This window comes from Ixodes scapularis, unplaced genomic scaffold (genome assembly GCF_016920785.2).
Source record: "Ixodes scapularis isolate PalLabHiFi unplaced genomic scaffold, ASM1692078v2 PGA_scaffold5__190_contigs__length_132052651, whole genome shotgun sequence".
Taxonomy (NCBI): Eukaryota; Metazoa; Arthropoda; class Arachnida; order Ixodida; family Ixodidae; genus Ixodes; species Ixodes scapularis.
In genome coordinates this window covers 93,893,291-93,913,279 of record NW_024609880.1, presented here as the reverse complement: position 1 = coordinate 93,913,279, position 19,989 = coordinate 93,893,291, and the positions used below count along the sequence as shown (strand labels likewise).

The 19,989-nt window shown below is 44.4% G+C and overlaps 2 protein-coding genes across 3 annotated transcripts in view; one reads left to right on the top strand and one right to left on the bottom strand.

Annotated features, from left to right (window-relative positions):
* Nucleotides 1-11,576, bottom strand: part of LOC120837943 (UV radiation resistance-associated gene protein) — a 41,038-nt gene extending 29,462 nt beyond the window's left edge. Inside the window, exons 1-10 of one of the 2 annotated variants that reach the window (XM_040207593.3) lie at nt 11,185-11,576; nt 10,817-10,931; nt 10,694-10,728; nt 10,506-10,569; nt 8,439-8,536; nt 7,935-8,024; nt 6,870-6,967; nt 5,963-6,195; nt 2,105-2,277; nt 1,966-2,029 (exon numbers count right to left, since the gene is read on the bottom strand). In XM_040207593.3, coding sequence (XP_040063527.2) covers nt 1,966-2,029; nt 2,105-2,277; nt 5,963-6,195; nt 6,870-6,967; nt 7,935-8,024; nt 8,439-8,536; nt 10,506-10,569; nt 10,694-10,728; nt 10,817-10,931; nt 11,185-11,253 — 1,039 coding nt within the window. In that variant the 5' untranslated portion in view covers nt 11,254-11,576. The remainder of the gene's footprint in view (nt 1-1,965; nt 2,030-2,104; nt 2,278-5,962; nt 6,196-6,869; nt 6,968-7,934; nt 8,025-8,438; nt 8,537-10,505; nt 10,570-10,693; nt 10,729-10,816; nt 10,932-11,184) is intronic. The other variant, XM_040207594.3, reaches the window with a different exon arrangement.
* Nucleotides 11,577-11,745: 169 nt separating this feature from the next.
* On the top strand, nt 11,746-16,302 carry LOC120837942 (ragulator complex protein LAMTOR4). Its single transcript, XM_040207591.2, has 3 exons — nt 11,746-11,971; nt 12,063-12,183; nt 16,156-16,302. The coding sequence occupies exons 1-3, from the start codon at nt 11,894-11,896 to the stop codon at nt 16,251-16,253; spliced, it is 297 nt and encodes a 98-aa protein (XP_040063525.1). The 5' UTR covers nt 11,746-11,893; the 3' UTR covers nt 16,254-16,302.
* Nucleotides 16,303-19,989: the final 3,687 nt, after the last annotated feature.

Here is a 19,989-nt window from a genome sequence, read left to right as displayed (position 1 = left end):
AGTTTCCTCAGCGCACTGGATGTCAGTGACATGCCAGCAGTCTAAAGAGATGATCCTGAACTGCGAGGACTCATCGAGCACCTAGAGGGACAAAGGAGTGCGGTTCCCCGCTTTTTTACAAGAACACAACCAACTTTCTTCATCCAACAAAATCTGCTGTACAAGAAGAACTTCAACGACAACAACACGGCGTGGCTGTTGGTGATCCCTTCCAGTTTTCGAAAAGAGGGATTTAAAGCCTGTTATGATGACCCGACGACGGGACACCTTGGCCACAGCAGGACTCTTGCCAGGATACACGAGAAGTACAACTGGTCCAAGCTTGTGAAGACAGTTCATCACTACACCCAATCTTGCCACAAGCGTCAGCTATGGAAAAAAAACAGCGACGAGACCGGCAGGACTTCTTCAGCTTATTGCACTGCGATCTGCCCCAATTCAGCAAATCAGAACGGATCTACTTGGACTGTTCCCACCATCGACGCAAGGAAACCGATGGATAATTGTCATAACTGATTATTTCGCACGGTATGCCGAGACGAAAGCCCTTCCATCAGGTGCGGCTGTTGAAATCGCCAAGTTTTTCATTGAGTCCATCGTCCTCTGGCACGGCGCCCCCGAAGTCCTCATTACCAACCGTAGATCGTTCATGGCCCAGTTCACACAAGAGATCCCTTGTCTCAGTAACACCAATTATCGTTGAACCATTGCGTACCAACCGCAGACAAAATAGACTAACAGAACGGCTGAACAAAACAATCACCGACATGATCTCTATGTATGTCGACGTAGAGCACAAGACATGGGACAAGGTGTTACCTACATCACGTTTGCCTACAACACGGCAGTGGAAAAGACCACAGGAGTGACACCACATCAACTGGTGCATGGTCGAAAGATGACGACGATGCTCGACTCGATGCTACCCCACGAATCTGGTCACGACAGCAGCGATGATGCCCACATGGTTGCTCAGCGAGCAGAGGAGCTCCACTAGCTCACCAGACTTTGGATTCAAGATCAACAATGTGCCGACGCTACCCGGTACAACCTTTATCAGATCGACGTTCGCTTCAAGCCCAGAGATTCTGCATGGGCCTGGACCCCGATACGACGACGTGGTCCAAACAAGAAACTCCTGAAGCACTACTTTCGACCCTACAAAGTACTCCACCACCTGGGAGACTTGAACTACAAGGTAATACCTGATGGAACAAGAATATCATCACGCCGCCCACCGCGGCCTGAAGTCGTCCACGTCGTGCGCCTCAAGCCGTACTACGTTCGATGAGACTCAACCGTGATCCCGTACTATGCTTGATAGGACCGTGTTTTACCAGCTTCCATAGATTCCCAATGTTTTTGTTTGGATTGTTCCGTTTTGCTTTCTCGTACAAAGCATAGAGACAATGCTCTCTTAAAAAGGGGAGTAAAGCCACACGCGTGTTCAAGCAAGCACAACCATGGCCGAAGGGTTATCCTGCTTGGTTCTTACGCAAGGGGCCGAGGTTCGATTCCTGGTATAGTGAACATACCTTTTTGTTATTTTTGTAATTGTGTTCTGGTAAATCCAATAACTCTGTTGCTTGTTTGAGGTTCATATGTTCTATGCGTCGAACCTTCTACAATTGTTCCAGAATTCCACGCGTGTACGTAAGGGGCTCCGTGCGTCGAGCCAAAGTCACCCTTTTGTCTGCGCTCAATCCTGCCATTTCACCGTCATCGATGCCTGTGACGTTTGTTATTTGCCATTCATGCTTATTTTCTTTTGGTACAAGTTCGCCACAAAAGGAGTCGGCAGTCCATTTACTTCACACGAAGGTGGCTCGGGTTCGATTCCCGGCACTGCGTGTGAGCCAAACGGGCTACCATCTCGGCTACGTAAGCACGTGGCAATATCAGTACTCAAGTCAACGTTTAGGATGTGGTTGCATTAAAATCTGAGACGCCTTTCTTAACACTCACCATTAAAGTCTTCACTATTTGGAAGATGCACGAAACATATGCTGTACCCTTTCTTGTCTGGAAACTAGAAAGAGCGACATCAGTTCACACACGCACAAAGCATGAGTCGTCAATGAAGCCTCAAAAAGGGATTAGGTACCTGGGCAATTGGATAGACAAAGGCTAGTTCAGATATCAGCTCTTTCTGCCTCAGCGCCAGCATGGAGCTTGCCTTGAGCAGGTTCTCGCGCACTTGGAAGTACTGTCTCCTTTGCTCCACCAGGCTGTTCCGCTTTGCAACGAGCTCCGACGCAATGTTTTCCAGTTCTTTTCCTGCAACATAGGAGCGCGAGCAACGGAGCATGTCTCTCTGCACCTCTCCTCCTTATCTGTAGCTATTTATGAGATCTTACTTATGAGGCAAGTTTCCTCATAAAAAAACTACTTTATAAGCTCGAGTATGAAATCTTACTTATGAGGAAAGTTTCCATATGAAAAAACTACTTTATAAGCTCAGATCTTGCTCATGGGATAGGTGCTTAGTACTTACAACGCAGAACACAGTTTGTTGATGTTAATGGTTCTGTTTCCGAAATTCTTGGCATTACGTCCAGTGTATACCAGTAGAGAGTGCTAGTAGGACCATGGCTGTTTTTAATTTTTATAAATGATTTAATTTTAAATTGTTTCTCAGTTTCTGTCAATAAGATTCCTTGCTAACGATCATATTTTTTTAAGGAAATTATTCCTGCTGAAGACCATGCAGTGTTCCATAACTATATTGCCGAAATTGAACGAAGGCACATCAAAGTGCGCACCAGCAGTCCCTCTAGCTCCGACCATGGGTAGAGAAAGAGGCAAGGAGGCAGCGGGGACAAATGACACTCCACCTTCACTCCTTAGCCCCCAAATAAAAGGAAAGCCTTTAGCTGGGTTATTTTTTTCCTGCATTTTTTTTTTCTTCTTGTTTTTACTTATTTTACAAACTTTTTGTTGTTCCTTGTTTGGCTTTCATTTACGGATGAAGAGTGCCTTTTTTTTATGCATCCTACTTTTTTTTTAATCTTCAGCTTTCTTCTTCGTTTATTGTTTTCGTATTTCGTGGCCCGTGCTGTTGAGGTCGTGGCCCCGCACGCAAGCGAGGCACCACCCGCGGCTAACACTTTAACCATGCTTTAACAGGATTCTACCGTTTTTCGCAGTTCATGGATGGGCCATTTGATATGCTCCCGTTTTTGACGGTCTTCAGTGTTGGCAAAGGCATGGGAGGTTAACACACATTTGTACATTGAATTAGGGATATATCACACAAATTTGCAATCCCCCTGTATTTAATAAATGTGGGTTTGACTGTACATATAAGTACCCTGGTGCTACTTTTACTAACAACTGACCTAGGATAACACAGATTTTAGACATTTGTTCCTCTACATTTGCAATGCAGTGTTTTCTAAAGAGAAAACTCAAACACGCCCCTAATAACACTAAGCATCTGGCACACAACACTTTTGTGTCTAAACTCAAGTACGCATCAGACATATGGGACCTGTATACCAAAAAACAACTTGAAAGAAAGGCCGTTCAATTCGTCTTTAGGTAAATATGAGACTAGACTCGCAAACTAAACTTGTGAGAGACAACAACATTCCATCTCCATAATTATAAAGACAAATAAGCTGCATATTATTTTTTTACAACATATTGTCACAGAAAACCAACACGATTTCACCCACATTTCTTAGAACATGTCACACCGGGGAGCATTCACTGCAATCCATTTTCGCAAAAACAAATTTGTACCGTAATATCCCGAGTCATCGCCCACCCCCCAACCACCTGAAATTCGTTAAAAAAGTGGGGTGGGCCATGTCTCGGTGGGTGAGCACAAACACTTGAAAAAAAGCGGAAAAAACCGCCTATTTTTCTCTGCGTATCTAGCGCTGATGCACAAGAGATACATCAAACTCAAAACTCGATTTAGTTTCATTGTTTTATAGAAAAAAAAAATGCTCACGAAAGAATATTTTACTATAGCGAAGTCCGTTGCTTGCATACGCGCTAGAAACACCGCCGATCTGCATATAGCACGAACGTTTGTTCCGTGAAAGAATGTCACCATTATGTTCTTCTAGTTAGTAAAAAAAAAAAAAAAAAAGTCTACAAGAAAATAGAAAAACCGACCAGGCGCAGCGAGCGAGCGAGCGGACTAAAGAAGCGACCAAGAGCAATGCTGGGAAAGCGGGAAAGCCGGCGGTCGGGTTGGCAAATACTTTGGCGTCGGGCCAAGTCGGGCGCCTTTTTTGCGCAACTTTCTTGTTTGCCGCGTACATACGTGCGTCCGTGCACGGCGGGCTATCAGTGCACGGTTGGGACGCTCTGCAAACGTCTGTGTAGGACGTTTCAGCAAAGCTTTATTTACGCTTTGGCTTTGCCTAAAATATTGCACAACCGCGGTCGCGACAGGCGGGAAGAAGGAGCGGGTTCGCGGTGACCTTACTTCGGCGGAGACAGACTTTGACCTAACACTCCACGGTTACGTTAACAAACTCTTATTTTTTATCTCCATCGTTTTCTTTTCGCGCGGATACACGACCACTTTGGGGTCGCTCACGGAGGAAATGCGTAAACAAATAGAAGTATCTTTCCCTCCTTCGTTTTACTTTGTCACGGACGTCCTCCAACTGTAAGGTCCGCGGCCTCGTCATTCGGGTAGGATGAGTGTTCGCGTATCGCAGAGTCCGCGCTGGGGTATTTGAAGGGGTGGGCGATGACTCGGTGTTTTTTTCGGAAATCGATATTGGCCCAAAAAATGGGGTGGGCGATGGCTCGGGGATGGGCGATGACTCGGGATATTACGGTAGTTTTTTTCCTCATACCCTATCCAAATAGTAGAACTCTCTTTCGAAAGACATTTTTCGATCACCCGATTTAAAACAGGCCCCAGAACAGCATTTTACACATTAACATTGCTTTTGTGCAGCATTCATTATGTTTTGTTAAAAATATAAAATTTTATTTTTTTGCTTTTAATCTCTTTTTTTTATTGTGTGGTTCGTTGCATTGCAATCATATCTACTTTCCTTTTTTTTTTTGTTAAAAATGCCCATTTGCTTGGGTCAGGCATCTGGCCTATAGCATTGTGAAATTAAAGATGCACCAACAACTGTTTCCACACATGACGAAAAAAATCCCTGGAGAAAAGGAACAAAGGGACAAAGGACAGACACAAATCTCCAAACACAGCTAGGTGACTGGTGAGCGACCGAAAAAATCCACCTGGTCAAGGTATCGAACCCGGGACCTCTCTAGCTCGCTTGCCCCTTTGCATTTAATTGCATTATAATTGTTTCCACACATTTGATTCCACCAGGTATGGGCAGTGCACGCATGTACGAACCAGATCCAGGAGAGAAGTGTCGGCGCACGCGCAATGTCCACAGCAGCACTGCCACAGTGGCAAGACTGTCGGGCATGGCAGACAGACATGGTAATTTCAGGCACAGCCCCCAAAGCTTGCAAGTATCAACATGCTTCGAACCCTCTGCTGGTAACAAGAACATGTGCGTGCCTTTTGTAACTCACAATATAAATGTCAAGGATTAACGCTGTTCTATAAAACGTCACAATTACGTGTACTTTCAGAGCACCCATAAAAGCCAACTGCGGGATACACTCTGCTTCACTTTACCGTGGGCCACAGGAGAGGGATGCCACAAGCCATCAAAGACAATCTAGCACTGTGTGAACGTATAACGTGATTAAGCAGCTCCCAACGTTGCTGCACGCGCCCCTTCTAAGAGTCACGTCACTATCGCGGCACTTCATCGGCTTCTATGGCTTGTAGCGTTCTCCGTGGTTCATTGTAACATAAAACAGAGCATACCAGGGTCTCAAGAGAGCCAGCATTTAGGTTCTCCAAGAGTAAAGCCAACTTCCCAGTCAAAATGACGCCCACTGCTCTGCAGTCTTCCAGGAAACCACTTATTTTTCAAACATGCCGTAAAGGCTAGTCTCGCACCTCTGTCTGCTTGCTCCTTGTTTCTGGCTTGGCAGACAAGCTTCTCCTGCTCGAGTTTCGACTGCCGTTGCACAATCTCTTGTTCTAAAAGAGATATCCGCAATCTGAGGTTCTCTTCTCGGGCCCTGCTCCTGTGCAGCCGCACCCGCTGCTGCAGCTTCTTCTCGATTGCGCGCCTCACGCGCGACACCGACACCTGTGTCTGCTTGATGGCACGCTCCGTCGTCATCATCCTGCAAGAGTCACGGTATACTTGCCGTCATTGTCGAAACGCCAAATTAAGAATTTTTAGTGATGTCTTTCGGCCTCCAGTCATCTTCGTTCTATTATCTTTCTATTTCTACAACAAAAAAAAATCATCTGAATACTTCTACAAAGATATCGCATTATTCACAGGCAGCAAACGTGATTCTAAATGAGGCAATTGTCCCCGGGTTACCCAAACGATCACGTGAGCCATTAAATGGACAATAGAAAAACCAGGATGCAAAAACAAAGGGACGTAGCCCGCGACTCCCTTTTTGACTACGCAATAACTTGCAATAGTGGGTGTTTCCACCACATTATAGAGTTATGTATGGTTCATAACATCACCAGCATGTCCCTGGGTAGTTGTAATTTCATTGGCATTATACGTTGTAAAGCGATCACAACGGTACAAATCATTCTACTTCATGTCGGCTACTGCTATCTCCAATGTTCTTTAAGATAAGGTATCACGTTAAGTGGCTGTAGGTGATTAGAATTTTCAAACGTGTTCCTTTGCCCCTCAGTGCCAGAAAAATCGGGATAATTCGATAAATAAATCGAGGAAACTGAAGTTGGAAGTTACGAAACATCTGCACATGTAAAACAGAGATAAAAAAATTAGAGTGGAGTAAAAATGTAGTGGTCAAGACTTTCTAACCTCCTTAAGGTGTTCACTGTGCAGGAATTCCTGACAATGGAAGGATCCGAGTACAAGACTTCAAAAGCGTTGTGGCCAGGATGGTCAGTTTTTGGCCCCTGAAAAGTTGGATGCACCTACTATCAATGCAGCAACAACCCATACATAAGTAACAACTCCTGTCTTGAACACTTTGGAAAAATCAGGTGTCAAATCTCTGCATTACTTATACAACTGTTTTTGCTACTATTACTACTACTGCTATCACCACTATTATTACTGCTCTAACAACATTCAACTTGAAAAAAATTACTAACAAATAATTATTTTTCATGACAAATAGAATATGCAGAAGCAAATAAAGAAGCTCAGCTGAAAAAAAAAAATAAAGAGAGAAGCTTTAGACTGCAACGACTGGGATAGTGCTGCATCTTGTCACTATGCAGAACAAGCCCAAAGTCTTTAAACCATAAAGGCAATTTCAAATTTTTTTAAAAAAAGGTGTTTTCGGACGCATTAAGATCCTAGCATGCCACTAAAATTTATTGTATATAACTCCGTGGCTCTTATATTTGTGCCTCCAAATAAATTTGATAAACCGAAACAAACTTTCGGACGTGACGTTGAGGAGCACTAACGGTTTTCGGTTGAATTTTGTTATGTACTTCAGATACTTCGGGGTTCAAGTATAATATAATACTTTATAAACAACAAGCAGCCAGAATGGCAGCAGCCTTCCTCGACGCGGCTCCAGAGTCTGCTCCCTCTAACGAGAGTTGCCTGAAGCCCATTTCAATCATCAATTAAAGCTTCCACATTGCCTTCATGGTCCCTTTGAAGCACCAATTTATACACTTTCATTTCAATATAACATCAGAGAAATGTTCTACATATTCTGTATACTATTTAACATTGTTTCTGACCTGTACATGTATTAGAGAATCCGACGTCAACTACACCGTTACCACAGATAGCAGCATTAACACAAGAAATTCTGCAGACAGCATAGTGCGAATGAATGACAAAGCCAAAGGGAAAGTTTTTTTTTTTTTTTTCATTCTGATTTCTGAACAAAGGCCACAGTACCTTGACGACACAATCCCCCGGTCCATAGATGCCTTCTGGCATGGAGAAGAGAAGCGTGTTGGGAAGAAACTTCCGTCCGTCCTTTGGGACCTACCCAGCACATTAAAACGGTTAATAAAAAAAAGAAAAAAAAAAAAACAGCTGAATAAAAGATATAACCTTCATGCAAAAACTGAAATTGAGCAGCAGCTTCAAGCTGAAGCAAGGCTGAACCAAACTGATAAAGATCATCAAATACAAGAAATCCCACACACAAGTGCTCATGCACCTAAATGGGTCATCGAAATCATTGCACACGAATGAATGTGTAATAAACTATTATTATTAAATGGTTCAAAGAGAACCAAAAAGATATTAACTGAAAACTGAAAAGCTTAAAAAACCTGTAAACTCCTCCTCCCCCCCTCTTTCAGTGGAGGAGTTTCTATTTGTCAAGGAAAGCCTCAGCCTCAGATTTCCCATGTACTACAAGTAAAGTACCAAGCTACTAGGGAAAAGTCTTGCCTGTTCGCCAAGGAACGAGAGACCTCGCAGGTTGACATCCCATTCAATCAAGCAAGTGGTGACACCTTTCTTGACCATCCAGACTCTGATAATGAACGCTGTCAGACAAAGTCAAGGACGTTGGGGAAGTCGAGCAACCTTGAAACTGACACGAAAGCCGAACACAGTGACTACAACCATATGCCTAGAGGACAATTCACATAGTAGATTTCAACTATGTTTTCTTACGTTACATTGTGTTACAAGCTTGAGCCACCAGGACATCTGTGCTTCGTATGTCGAATGCAAAGTTACTCCTCGAAGATGCCTCTGTGACTCAAGCTCTTAACTCAACGCAAGCCCTCGCGACTTAGCCAAATGCTTCTGCCTTTACTCAACAGATGGGCAATGGCACATCTTTTAAAAGGGCAGGATAAATGCCAAGGCTTAAATTGACGGCCAGAAGTAAAGCCACTGGTTGGTATTTAAGAGGCACATTTATTTTAAACTGACTATTGACTGCTTCGTTAATTTATTTATTTTCAGCGCCGTCAACAGATGGCACTACGTAACTGACACTCCAAAAATCAATATGACATCAATTTGGAAAAATTGAGCATGTTACGGCACCGTTGCCAGATAATGAAATCCGGCTGGTGAAATTGGGGGGCTCCTGGTGTTGATGTACCAGAACAGCTACACCAGACAATATCTGGTGAAAACTGGTGAAAAATCTTGAGAAATGGCTTGTCACTTGCATTAATCAATTTTACACCGTTTTATTAGTGTATTTATGTAACCTATTTGTTTATGTTCCATATTCTTATGGATATCAGCGATGGATGTGCTTTATGTGTCAAGAGATAGTCCGTGCCAGTGTGACTGGACTTTGTGTGAAGTTTTATCTGACTAGATGTCATGCTTATCAGTTTTTTTCTTGAAGCTTGACTTCAAAAGCTGTTATGAACTGAACTTTATCGTGGTGTTATATTTCCACTTCGTTCTTATGCGGTTTTTTTTCTTACTGCTGAGCAGAGAATGTATGCTTAATTTAGACTGCGAGTGTCTTCAAGTACAATATTATGTGGTCTTTCTTACGTGTCGGTGGCCTTCATTAATTTGAATTTTCCGTCTAAGGACTACCCAGCACCAACATCTCATAAACATGGTATATTAAAGAGTAACAATGCTGATAATGCGCCACATGTCTGCTTTCTTCCTTTTTTATTGTGCTGCGATGCTTTATATTAGTGAACCTCCTGAAAGCAACGCTTTGCGAGTGCATGCGTAAAAAAGCTGAAGGAATTGGAAATACGTAATAGACGCAATATTTTAGTGCTGGTGAAATCTGGTGAAATTTCGGCCAGAATTTGGTGCCGAACCATCTTTCCAATCTGGCAACGCTGTGTTACGGGCAGCCACGGGGGTAAAGGTGGGTGAGGAGGAGTGGCAAATCCCGTGCGTCGACATCCTGGGTCCCGAGTGAACGATCGCGAAAGAGAGCGACAGAACACGAGAGAAAGAAAGCAACGTTGCCAGCTGAAGGACGACAGTCGCAATGGTAAACGCGAAGACTGAAAACTCTCAGCAATATAAACAGTGATAATTTAACGTTGTAAACTAAATTCTGAGCTATTCTAACGCTTATAAAAAGCAATATAGTCATTACGCTGCAGTAACTTTCCTTCTGTCGAAATCTCGGAAATCTGGTGGTTGCGCGGTTTCGTATTCCTCAACCGTGCCCCCCCGCGCCCCACCGGCGAAGCCGGGTATCTGGTTTAGTTTAGCGTTGACTCTAGGCCGTACATGTGCGCGCTATGCAAAAAGAAAACTTCGAAAGGAACGCGAATATCTTTCCACTGGTAAGTTTGTGGATTGTTGAAGTTCATCACACTGCTCTGATGATATATTTGTGAAATCGAAGGCAGTTGGTAACCATGTGGGACCTCGAGGGTCTGCCTGCATACTCCGCCGCTTGCGGCAACCAGAATGCATGGGAAAATGGCGGACCTTTTCCTCTAGAGTTAGTATGTATGATCTCTATGCGGGCAGCTGATGCCATATCAAGATTTTTGTGCCAAAGGATACATGCTGAGGAGTTACTCTTCAGGCTGTTGAACTTCGAGAGCTGCAGTTGCTGCCAAATGGGATTCTACAGTGTTTAAAAAGAGAAAGAAAACAGAATAATTAATGGTGGAAGTTGGCAAAACGCTAGTAGAGATGCAAGCCAACCTAAAAAGGTTTAGTTGGCAAACATGCAGACACTGTCAGCTTACCAGGTTCCCTTCCGACGTCTCACTGGTATAAATAGCTGTAAGACGAGGTTAAAAAACAAGACCGGGTCACTCGGAGAGCGAGGAGCCCACGACGACGCCTCCAAGTCAACGTGAAACGCTTACCACCGTCGTCCTTGTGCAGATGAATGGTGTACAACAGTCCGAAGTTGTCGTCCTCCGAAATCTCTGCCGAGGTGATGTTTCGCGCCAGCACGGCATTAAGGTGCCTTAGTCGTCTCTATAAGACCAACATAAATTCATATCAAAGCGCTGTGACATGTCGGATACAGAACGGATCTCGACATACGTTGTGCAGCAAACCAAAGCAAACACGGTTAGCCCCTTATGAGCATTCTGCTATGAGGAAACCAAGGCAACAAAAACACGACATTGCAGGATTGTGAAAAAAGAGATTGAAGCAAAGTTTGAAGTAGTAAACATACAGGCACGGCTGGAGTCACTGAGTTTACACGAGTTTACACGGCATTTACCTGGTGACTGAGCAGCGGAATGTGCCTCCTCCTGATGCGTGTGTCGAACGTGTAGTCCGTTAGTTCCATAACGGTCTCCTTCGGCGGCACGAATCAGATGTATCTGCCTGCTCCCAGCGTGTCTACACAACAAGTGAACATTTCGCAGCAGGGAAACCTCTAGCCTCATACCGTGCTTCAGTAACTTGGAGGACCGTTCCTTTTTCTCCTAAGAGGCGGCATATTTTGGACTGAAAATTGACGTGGTTTAAAACCTCTCAAACTGAGCGTCGCCGCGATAACTACGTTAATTAGTGAAACAACGCTCAAAAAATTCCCGATTTTGACCAAGTGACTTTCCGCGACCAGCCACAAAAACACACCTCTCCTCAGCGGATACGGAAGCGGATATTGCGTCACGAGCTCAAAAACATAAACAAATACGCAAAACAATTTAAAAAAAAAATTAAACTTTTAGTTGTCCAAAAACGTTTATTCTTACATTTTAGTTGTATTGAAAATATTATATGAAATGATTTTACGACTAAACTCAAGGATTATAAACTAGTCATCATCCATTTCCTGTCATTCAATTTCCGGCTGCAGTTGAGGGGGGCTGTCTTGGACTGTCGTTATCGAATCTGAATTTTCTCGGTTGTAGTTCATATTTAAGAAACTGTACCTGTACTACCTCTAAACGCAGCCTTCTGCGGCCCTTTATTGTGTTGATATGATGCACGGGTGGATGGAGAAAATACCGGACCAAGTTGGGTTCCTTATTTTGAACTCCGACGGAGGTGTCATCAGCGTAAGTTTGTTTACGTCGTACGACAACCATCGTTTTCAACGCAAGCGATCTGCGGGAAAGAATGTTTACAAACTTGCGTTCTCTTTCGTAGTCTGGAGGTGAACTGGAGAATGAAGAGAGAATCGGTGGAATCATTCACAAGATGGTCTACTGCGCGGACAAGAGCGACCTGATGCCAACCGACAACAGAGATCCCGTCAACAGAATGTCTAGTAAGCGTTTCACAGCTCGTGATATATTTACTTATGAATTCGAGCTTTTATTGGAAAAGGCACATTGGGCACACGAGTGCAAGGTCTCTGACTTTCTGTAAGGTAAAAAAAAAGTAAACACTTGCAGCGAGCAGTCTAACAGCCTTTCTACATAAAAATTACCTGCCTAAAATTAAAGGGAAATGTAATCTAAACCCAGAGACAAGGAGAAGTAAAATTGCGGAAAAGACGACACGAAATTTCAAACGCAATTCGTGTATCCGTCCGTATGTACAAAAAGAAAGAGAAAAAAAAAAAAAAAAAAAAAAAAAAGCCGCCACAAAGTTGGCTGAATTGATTCAGACTAACTGACCTCCACCCAGACACCACACCACCAACAGACACCCGCCGCCAAGTTACCCGACAAAAACAAATTGGGTTGTGTGTATGTTTATACAGCCTAGAACTTAGTATGCCTCAACGGGCGACGAGTCTCCCAGCAGTAGATGAGAAATTCAGCCAGTGCAGTACAACCGCTTGCCTGGAGTCTTTAAAGTGCACCACGCAGTAGTGGTGCACGACCGCATGCGGGCACGATGCTTATCCAGATCGAAACGGGCAGGGGTGGGGATTTACCCGACAAGATAAACCCCGTCAAGGCTATGTGAATCGAGCAAAAGACCACACTCCCTCCGACCAACCCGACAACAACAAAAACCCAGAAGGAACTTTCTCTAGCGTTTTTGCTAAAAACTATGGACTCTTGAAAGAATCGCCTCCTTGCACAGGATTAAAGCCTCTTCCCATATAGCAAGCATGCATTACATTCAGCTATCTCTAGCACTTTTTTGTGTTCCAAGAGGCGGTCCTTTACACACCAACCCATCTGGCCCACGTAGCAGAGCTTACAATCAAAGGGAATCTTATCTTGACGCAGCCCATGCGAGGAACCCTACGTTTTTTCACAAGGCTGTTTTTGCTCAAATGCGAATGGTGTAAAACTACTGAAGCAGAAATCTGCCTTAAAAAGCCCCTGAAAAGAAAATAACTTTTTTTTTTTTAACAGTCTGGTTGGGACGCATATGCCAAAAAATTAATTTTATGCCAAAAAAAAAACCTTTTTTTTTTTAGCAGTATTGACGCTGAGATTTGTTTGAAATTCTGCGTGTAAAGTCCATGACGTCACGGAATGGTCATTTGCCCAACGAGATGGTCTTTCGGTCTTTCCACCTCAGCGTGAAGGTGAAGCTGATCCACCTCTCGTGCCCAAAATGCCGAGAGAAAACAAGTGGAAAGGAGGTGACTGCCCACTAAGTCGCGTCTGGCGCCGTCAATATTGCACTAAATTTTTTTTTTTTTTTCGCGTAAAATTAATTTTTTGACACGCATGTCCCAACCAGACTGTTTGAAGAAAAAAAACTTTTTCTTTTCAGTTTTTTAAAAGTTGTTTGACGATCAGACGGCATAATGTGTATAGACAGAGGCAGCTTTTTTGTTTATTTTCATTTACGCTCAAGTTGTGACGAAAACGGGGGACGCGCCACTCGCAGCTGCCGCTGTAATTATTTTAGTTTACACTCACGCCGTCACCAAAATTTTTCCGCCTAATTTAGCGGGCAAACTGGATTGGTGCATTGGTCACGCAACGTCAATTTTTCCGCTAGCGGGGAAGCTGTTTTTGTCTGTAGGTCCTGTGACGTCGGGTCATGTGACATCAATTTTCCAGCCAAATTTAGCAGGGAAACAGAATTGGTGCATAAGTCTCGAGACATCAATTTTCCCACCAAATATAGCGGGAAAACTGAATTGCTGCATAGGTCACGTTATGTAAATTTATCCGCTATATTTAGCGGGGAAGCTGTTTTTGTTTTCAGGTCCCGTGACGTCTGGTCACGCGGCATCAATTTTCCCGCCAAATCTGTCAGGGAGGCTGAATTGGTGCATAGGCCGCGGATGTAAATTTCTTCACTAAATTTAGCAGGGAAGCTGTTTTCTAGCACAGTTCTTGGGCACCCGTTTCCGGGTTGAGCGGCGGTACCGTCAACATAACCGCGCGCATTGCATTACGGGACGTCACAGTTTCCCCGCTAAATTTAGCGGGAAAACTGAATTGGTGTTGAGATCACATGACGTCAATTCCCCTGCTAAATTTAGCGGGGAAATTGACGTCAAATGGGACCCCTACACCAATTCAGCTTACCCACTAAGTTTAACCGGGAAAATGACGTCCCATGACTTGGTGTCACGTCACCCATGAGCAAATTCAGTGGGAGGAGAGGAGGGTAAGAAGGAGGAGGAGGAGGGGCATACCCTCTTCTTTGTACCCTCCCCTTCTCTTCAAGAGCTGCACTTCAATTTCGCATTACAAAGATTTGTAAACGTCTTTCATTTTTTGTTTGTAGGTCCCATAACGTCGTCAGATGACATCAATTTTCCCAACAAATTTAGCAGCGAAACTGAATAGACCTTTCACTACATTACCCAAGCATCAAAGAGAATGTTAAGAACATAGGTTCACGTGCTGCACATGCTCGCCTTCCCTGTAGAAAAAATTCTAAGTAAATAACCAAAACAAAGCGTCTCTGGAACGCGCATGCAAAGTGCCATATGTTCTAGATTTTTGCTTTAGAACAGCTAGAGCTGAAGATGGAAGCATGCACAGCACTTGTACTTACATCTTTTTGATGCTCGGGTAATTCGGTAGATGGTCTTTCAGTGCAGAGGTCACACGACATCAATTTTTCCACCAAAATTTAGCAAGGAACCTGAATTGGTGCAAAGCTCATATGACATCAATTTCCCGCAAAGTTTAATAAGCAAACTGAATTAGTGGATGGGTCACGTGACGTAAAGTTTTCCACTAAATTTGGCGGGAAACCTCAATTCATTTACGCTGTCGTGAAACCGGAGGGATGGGACCGTAACAGCTGCCACTGTCAAACGACGTTTAGTCCTAAAGGCCCGTTCACACACTCAGGACTCCTTAAGGCCCGTTTACACATGTGCAACTGAGTACAACCAAAAGATAAGGCCGGTTTTTAAGCCTCTTACAACAGCGTAGGACCTGCTCCGCAGCAGCGCATCTGGTCCTATGCCATCACAAGAGGCTTAAAAACTGGTCTCGTTTCTCTCAGTCCTACTGGGTTGCAAGTGTATGAACGGCGCTTTAGAACCAAGTGCCTTAAAACCTCTTAAAATCTTTTACGTCGAGTGAACACGCTGGCGCCATCTATGCGGTGACCCTAAAACTGCATTTCTCTATAACTAAGGTTTTGCACTATTTGCGAGGTCAAATGTGCATACTACCTATGAGAAATGGTCGTTTATAACATTGACAAAAGCTTATCAAGTCAAAAAAGAATGCACAAAAAAAAAAAAGAAGTTAAATATACAAGATTGCCAAGTGTTCCACTGCCACCTGATAGGTGGCGACAGTGCATCCTCTCGTCGTAAGAGATTTTCAGACGTTTCAAGGCACTCGGTCGTAAGGAGTTGCAAGTGTATGAACGGGGCTTGATTTCCGAGCCGAAGCTTCAAGAAAATGCCCGTTTCGATCTGGACAAGCATTGTACCGGTGTGCGGTTGTGCATCACTACCGCGTGTTACACCTTAGATCCCAGGTTCGTGGTCATACTGCACTGGCAATATTTCTAATCTACAGTGGAGATACCAGATGTCCATTGGGGACGACTCACTTCCCTGTCTTAACAAACAGTACAGTCGAATCTCGTTACTTCTGACTCAAGGGGGACCGAAAATTTGTTTGAATAAAGCAAAGTTAGAATTACTGGGAGTTTCCTCCCATAGAGATGCATAGGATGGGACCTGCATATTAGTTTGAATTATCAGCAAGCTTGAATTAATGAGATTCGACTGTACAATTTTAGCTCGCTTACTGTCTTTCAAGTGATTTGTTTTTGAGACCAATCGCTTTGTTCCAACCATGGTCATGCAGTTCTTTACTGCCGCTGAATTGCTGCCATTGTGTTCCAGTTCACCTCGGCAACTACTTCTATGCTGTGACGCTGTCGAATCAGAAGATTTACGTCTCCAAGAGGATGTACATACCAGCAGAGCCAATAAATGTTTGAGTGAACACTATAGAGGAAATGTAAATAAATGCTAACTATTACTGGCACAGTTTGGTCTGCAATCATTGTTGTGCACCTCTACATTTATCCAGAGGAAGACCTTCCACAATCTGTCTGGATAAAATTACTCGTTCAAAGAACACATGCCTAAACCAGCAGCAAGATACAGTGGCCGGCAATACAATGACCAGGCAGTACAGATTGCAGTCTTGCAGACAGTGAGCGAAGCAACAGAACGGCGGTGGCGGTGTTCTAATTTGTGGGTGCACCCCCCACACTACATGCACGCCAAAGAGTGGCGATGCATCGCACGCAGGAGTGGGGCTCATCCAGAAATTTCAGATCCGCTTGTGCATTAGAGACGCAACACGCGTTTGCTTCAGTACTGGGAGCTGCCGAGACCAACAATGATAGACCTGCACAAAGCCCGTTTCAATGAGAACACCAAGGTGTATAGAAAAGCAGTAACCTTTTTGGGACTACCGTAACATCACGAGAGATGCCTCACCCTCAAAAGATAACCTGCCCCCTATTGTTTTAAGAACAACAAAAGATAGCTTACTTCCAGTAATTCCAGGGCCCTGGCCAATGGTGCCTTCGGGTATCTTCACGACGGGAGATACCCGAAGGACAGTCGCCTGGTTCATCGCCCCTCCCTGCAATCACGAGTTTCGCAGGCCACGAAATCTAAAACTAGTAGCATTTTCGCAACTTTTTTTGATCGCTCACCGAAAGTTAGTTGGCTCCTTATTTTTACCTGACTTGCTTTTGATTTTAGGTGGGCTATCTCTTGGAATATTACGGTAGTAGTGACAGTGAACCAAAGTGAATTGAATAAAAGGAAACAAAATGGGAAGGTCAGCTATGGTTGCAGCCTTGCACAGCTCAGTGGGTGAAGCGGCATTTGATCTTTTTATTGCAGGTTTTGTAGCAGACGGAATGTTGGTTTGAAGCGGCCAGCAACGCATTTGGAGCAGATCACTTAAAAATGAAAATGCAATTGGGTTGCTGAACAAGTTCATATCTGGTGATGACAGAGAGCTCCTCTTTCATAATGAAGCATATTAGTTATTACCTTTTGCAGTAAAAATAGATAGGACGCAAAAGGAACACAGACTTCGTTTTAGAAATAAGGTTCGGGTCAGAGTGGCATCCATTTACAATGGGTATTAAAAAATGGTTGAAAAGCAAAGTTTAGCTCAACATTTCAGTCGAGATAAAGCCTCTTTCCCTCCCCTTTTACACTTTCTAGTTAATTTAGCCTTCAAAAAGAATTCGGGCAAAATGCCGGCAAAAAGTAGCACATCTGCTGAAACGTCTATCAATAAAGATATGTTCCCCAATATTTACAAGCACCATACTCAAGGTCCTCATATCGTAAACTGCAAAATAACTAGCCAATATAATGAAAACCTACAGTTGTGCATTAAAATTGACACTACACTTTAGTGGCGTTTGAACAAGAGTCGAGTCAGTTTGCTGCCCTTTCATTTGACTACCGTATTTATACTAATATAGACTTTCTTTTCCATTTGGGGGACAGTTTTTGAAAATTGGATGTCAAAACAAAGATGGTCGACTTGTAAATTAACTGAGCATAATTTTCGAGCCAAGCACACTAACCCATGCGCTTCCCTATGTCAGTCGCTGCTCCTAGCACCTCGGTGCAAAGCAGTGAAGCTCGCAGTGCGCGCACCGGTGCGAGGCCGTGAAGATTGACGCCAGTGGCGGAAGTGCCACGGTACACTGTAGCCAGGACATAAAGGCATGTGGCAGACATGATAATCAAGTGATATCTTTAGGAGTAAAAGAACCCTGGGTACTGTGTTCTTACAGTAGCCGACGTACCACTATATTGCAAATTTTTCTCGCGACTTTTAGCGCCAGACATTGGCTCGAAATTCAGACGATGACGGAATATGACGAATGTCAGGACGGTGGTTGTCGAGAAGTATCTACTTTGTTTCATTTAAACTCAAAGCGCAGGCGACATTCTTCCGCAGAATGAGCGCTCGCAACAGAAATACACGTCTCAAAGCCAGGAGCACGGGTTAGCTCGGACTGGTAGCTGTGGCAGCACTATATTACATGCTTTTTCATCAGCTAGACAAATCAAGTGCAGCTAAAGTCCCGTGACCTGCGCTTTTAGTGTGTCTGAACGTTCAACTGTGCTTCGACCCAACATTAAACAAACTATAAGGCGGGTAGAGATGCTATAAAACACCTATTTGTACCATTTTTGTTTCCTTCTCTAAATATTGGAATGAACCAATAACAAAAAATTCTTTGTTCAAGCCTACCTTAGCACAAGTGTGGCCACAGTGAAAGAAATACGTTTGGCTGATGACTCTCCGTCCGACGCAGTGGCCACATTATGTTCGGGCACCGAGCGCGCTTCACTCGCACAGGGATAGATGGCGCCCAGGCATGGGGTCCCCCCAAACTGTGTTTCTTCCACAGTGCTCCAGGCTTCACTCGCACAGGGATAGGATGTGGCCCAAGTATGGGGTCCCTCCCAAACTGTCTTCCACCGCTGCTCCAGCCGAGCGTCATTCGATGGAGCTTGAACCAAGGGCACTCGCTCTGCACAGTTCTGGTACCCCTAACTGCAGTTGGGAACGAAGCATTGCTTTCCCATTCTTATAACATGGCTTCTTCGGATTAAAGCTCATCTTCGTGCACGATGGTGGCACCTGTGATCGACACAGCACCAAAGCAAAACACGAGGCCAGCCGCTGGCCACACACCACCACACCGTGAAAAAGGTGAGCACGCTACGCCGCTGGCACCGTGGCTGCCGAGGAGGGACCCCATACTGCAGTACCCTCCGCAGCGGCGTGGAACTAACCACTCCTGGTTCGAGGCTAGCTCCGAACACTATCTTCCACCGAGGGTGTGGCGCAATTCTCACTAAAAATGCGGCTTTGGCACAAAATATAGTAGACATTAGAGAGTTTTGGTAATATGTATAGGAGCAAACGCAGACCCCATTTGTTAACGTTGCGTCCTCCACACTGCGCATGCGCCACACTGCGGCGAGCCTTGCGTATGTATGCTCGCTATCGATTTTTGCGAACGTACGTAGCGGCCCCTTGCGAGCCATCTCGTTGCTCTCGTCGTGCACGGGAGAGCGCGAGACTAGTCCAGTTTGAAAAATGGCGGCGGTGAGGCAAACCAGCGGAAGTGTTACGCGCATTGTATGGGTTCGCTTTACCATTAAAAATGACATCAACCTCCTCAAAGAAGTCAACGCGACAAACCCTTTCGAGCACCCACAAAGATGAGTGTCGATAGCCAAGAACGTTGGCGTGCGGTCGGTACAAACGTGTTTACCGTGCGGTCGGTACAAAAAAAAAAAAGACAAAACACGTACACAACAGGCACACGGAAACACGCACTTCCGTAACAAAGCGAGGAGAATCGGGGCTTTGGATTGGCTTGACCGAATACCCGCCTTGGATTGTTTGAAGCAGTTTACAGGAGCACATCTAGATGGCGCTACAAGTCTTTACATATGCGTTCTTCCGCTGTACTAAAAGTGCGTATTCGACGCGCTCCATAACGTTCCGTAAACGCAACGTTAACGCTAACGTAGGGGGTTTGCGTTTGCCCCTATACATATTACTAAAACTCTCTATTCGCTCATGGCGCAATTTGGCGCAGCACTTCCATCACCGACAGCTATTCAAAAGCATTAAGGACGTTTTGTAGACTGTTCGCAAGAGCTTTGCATTGC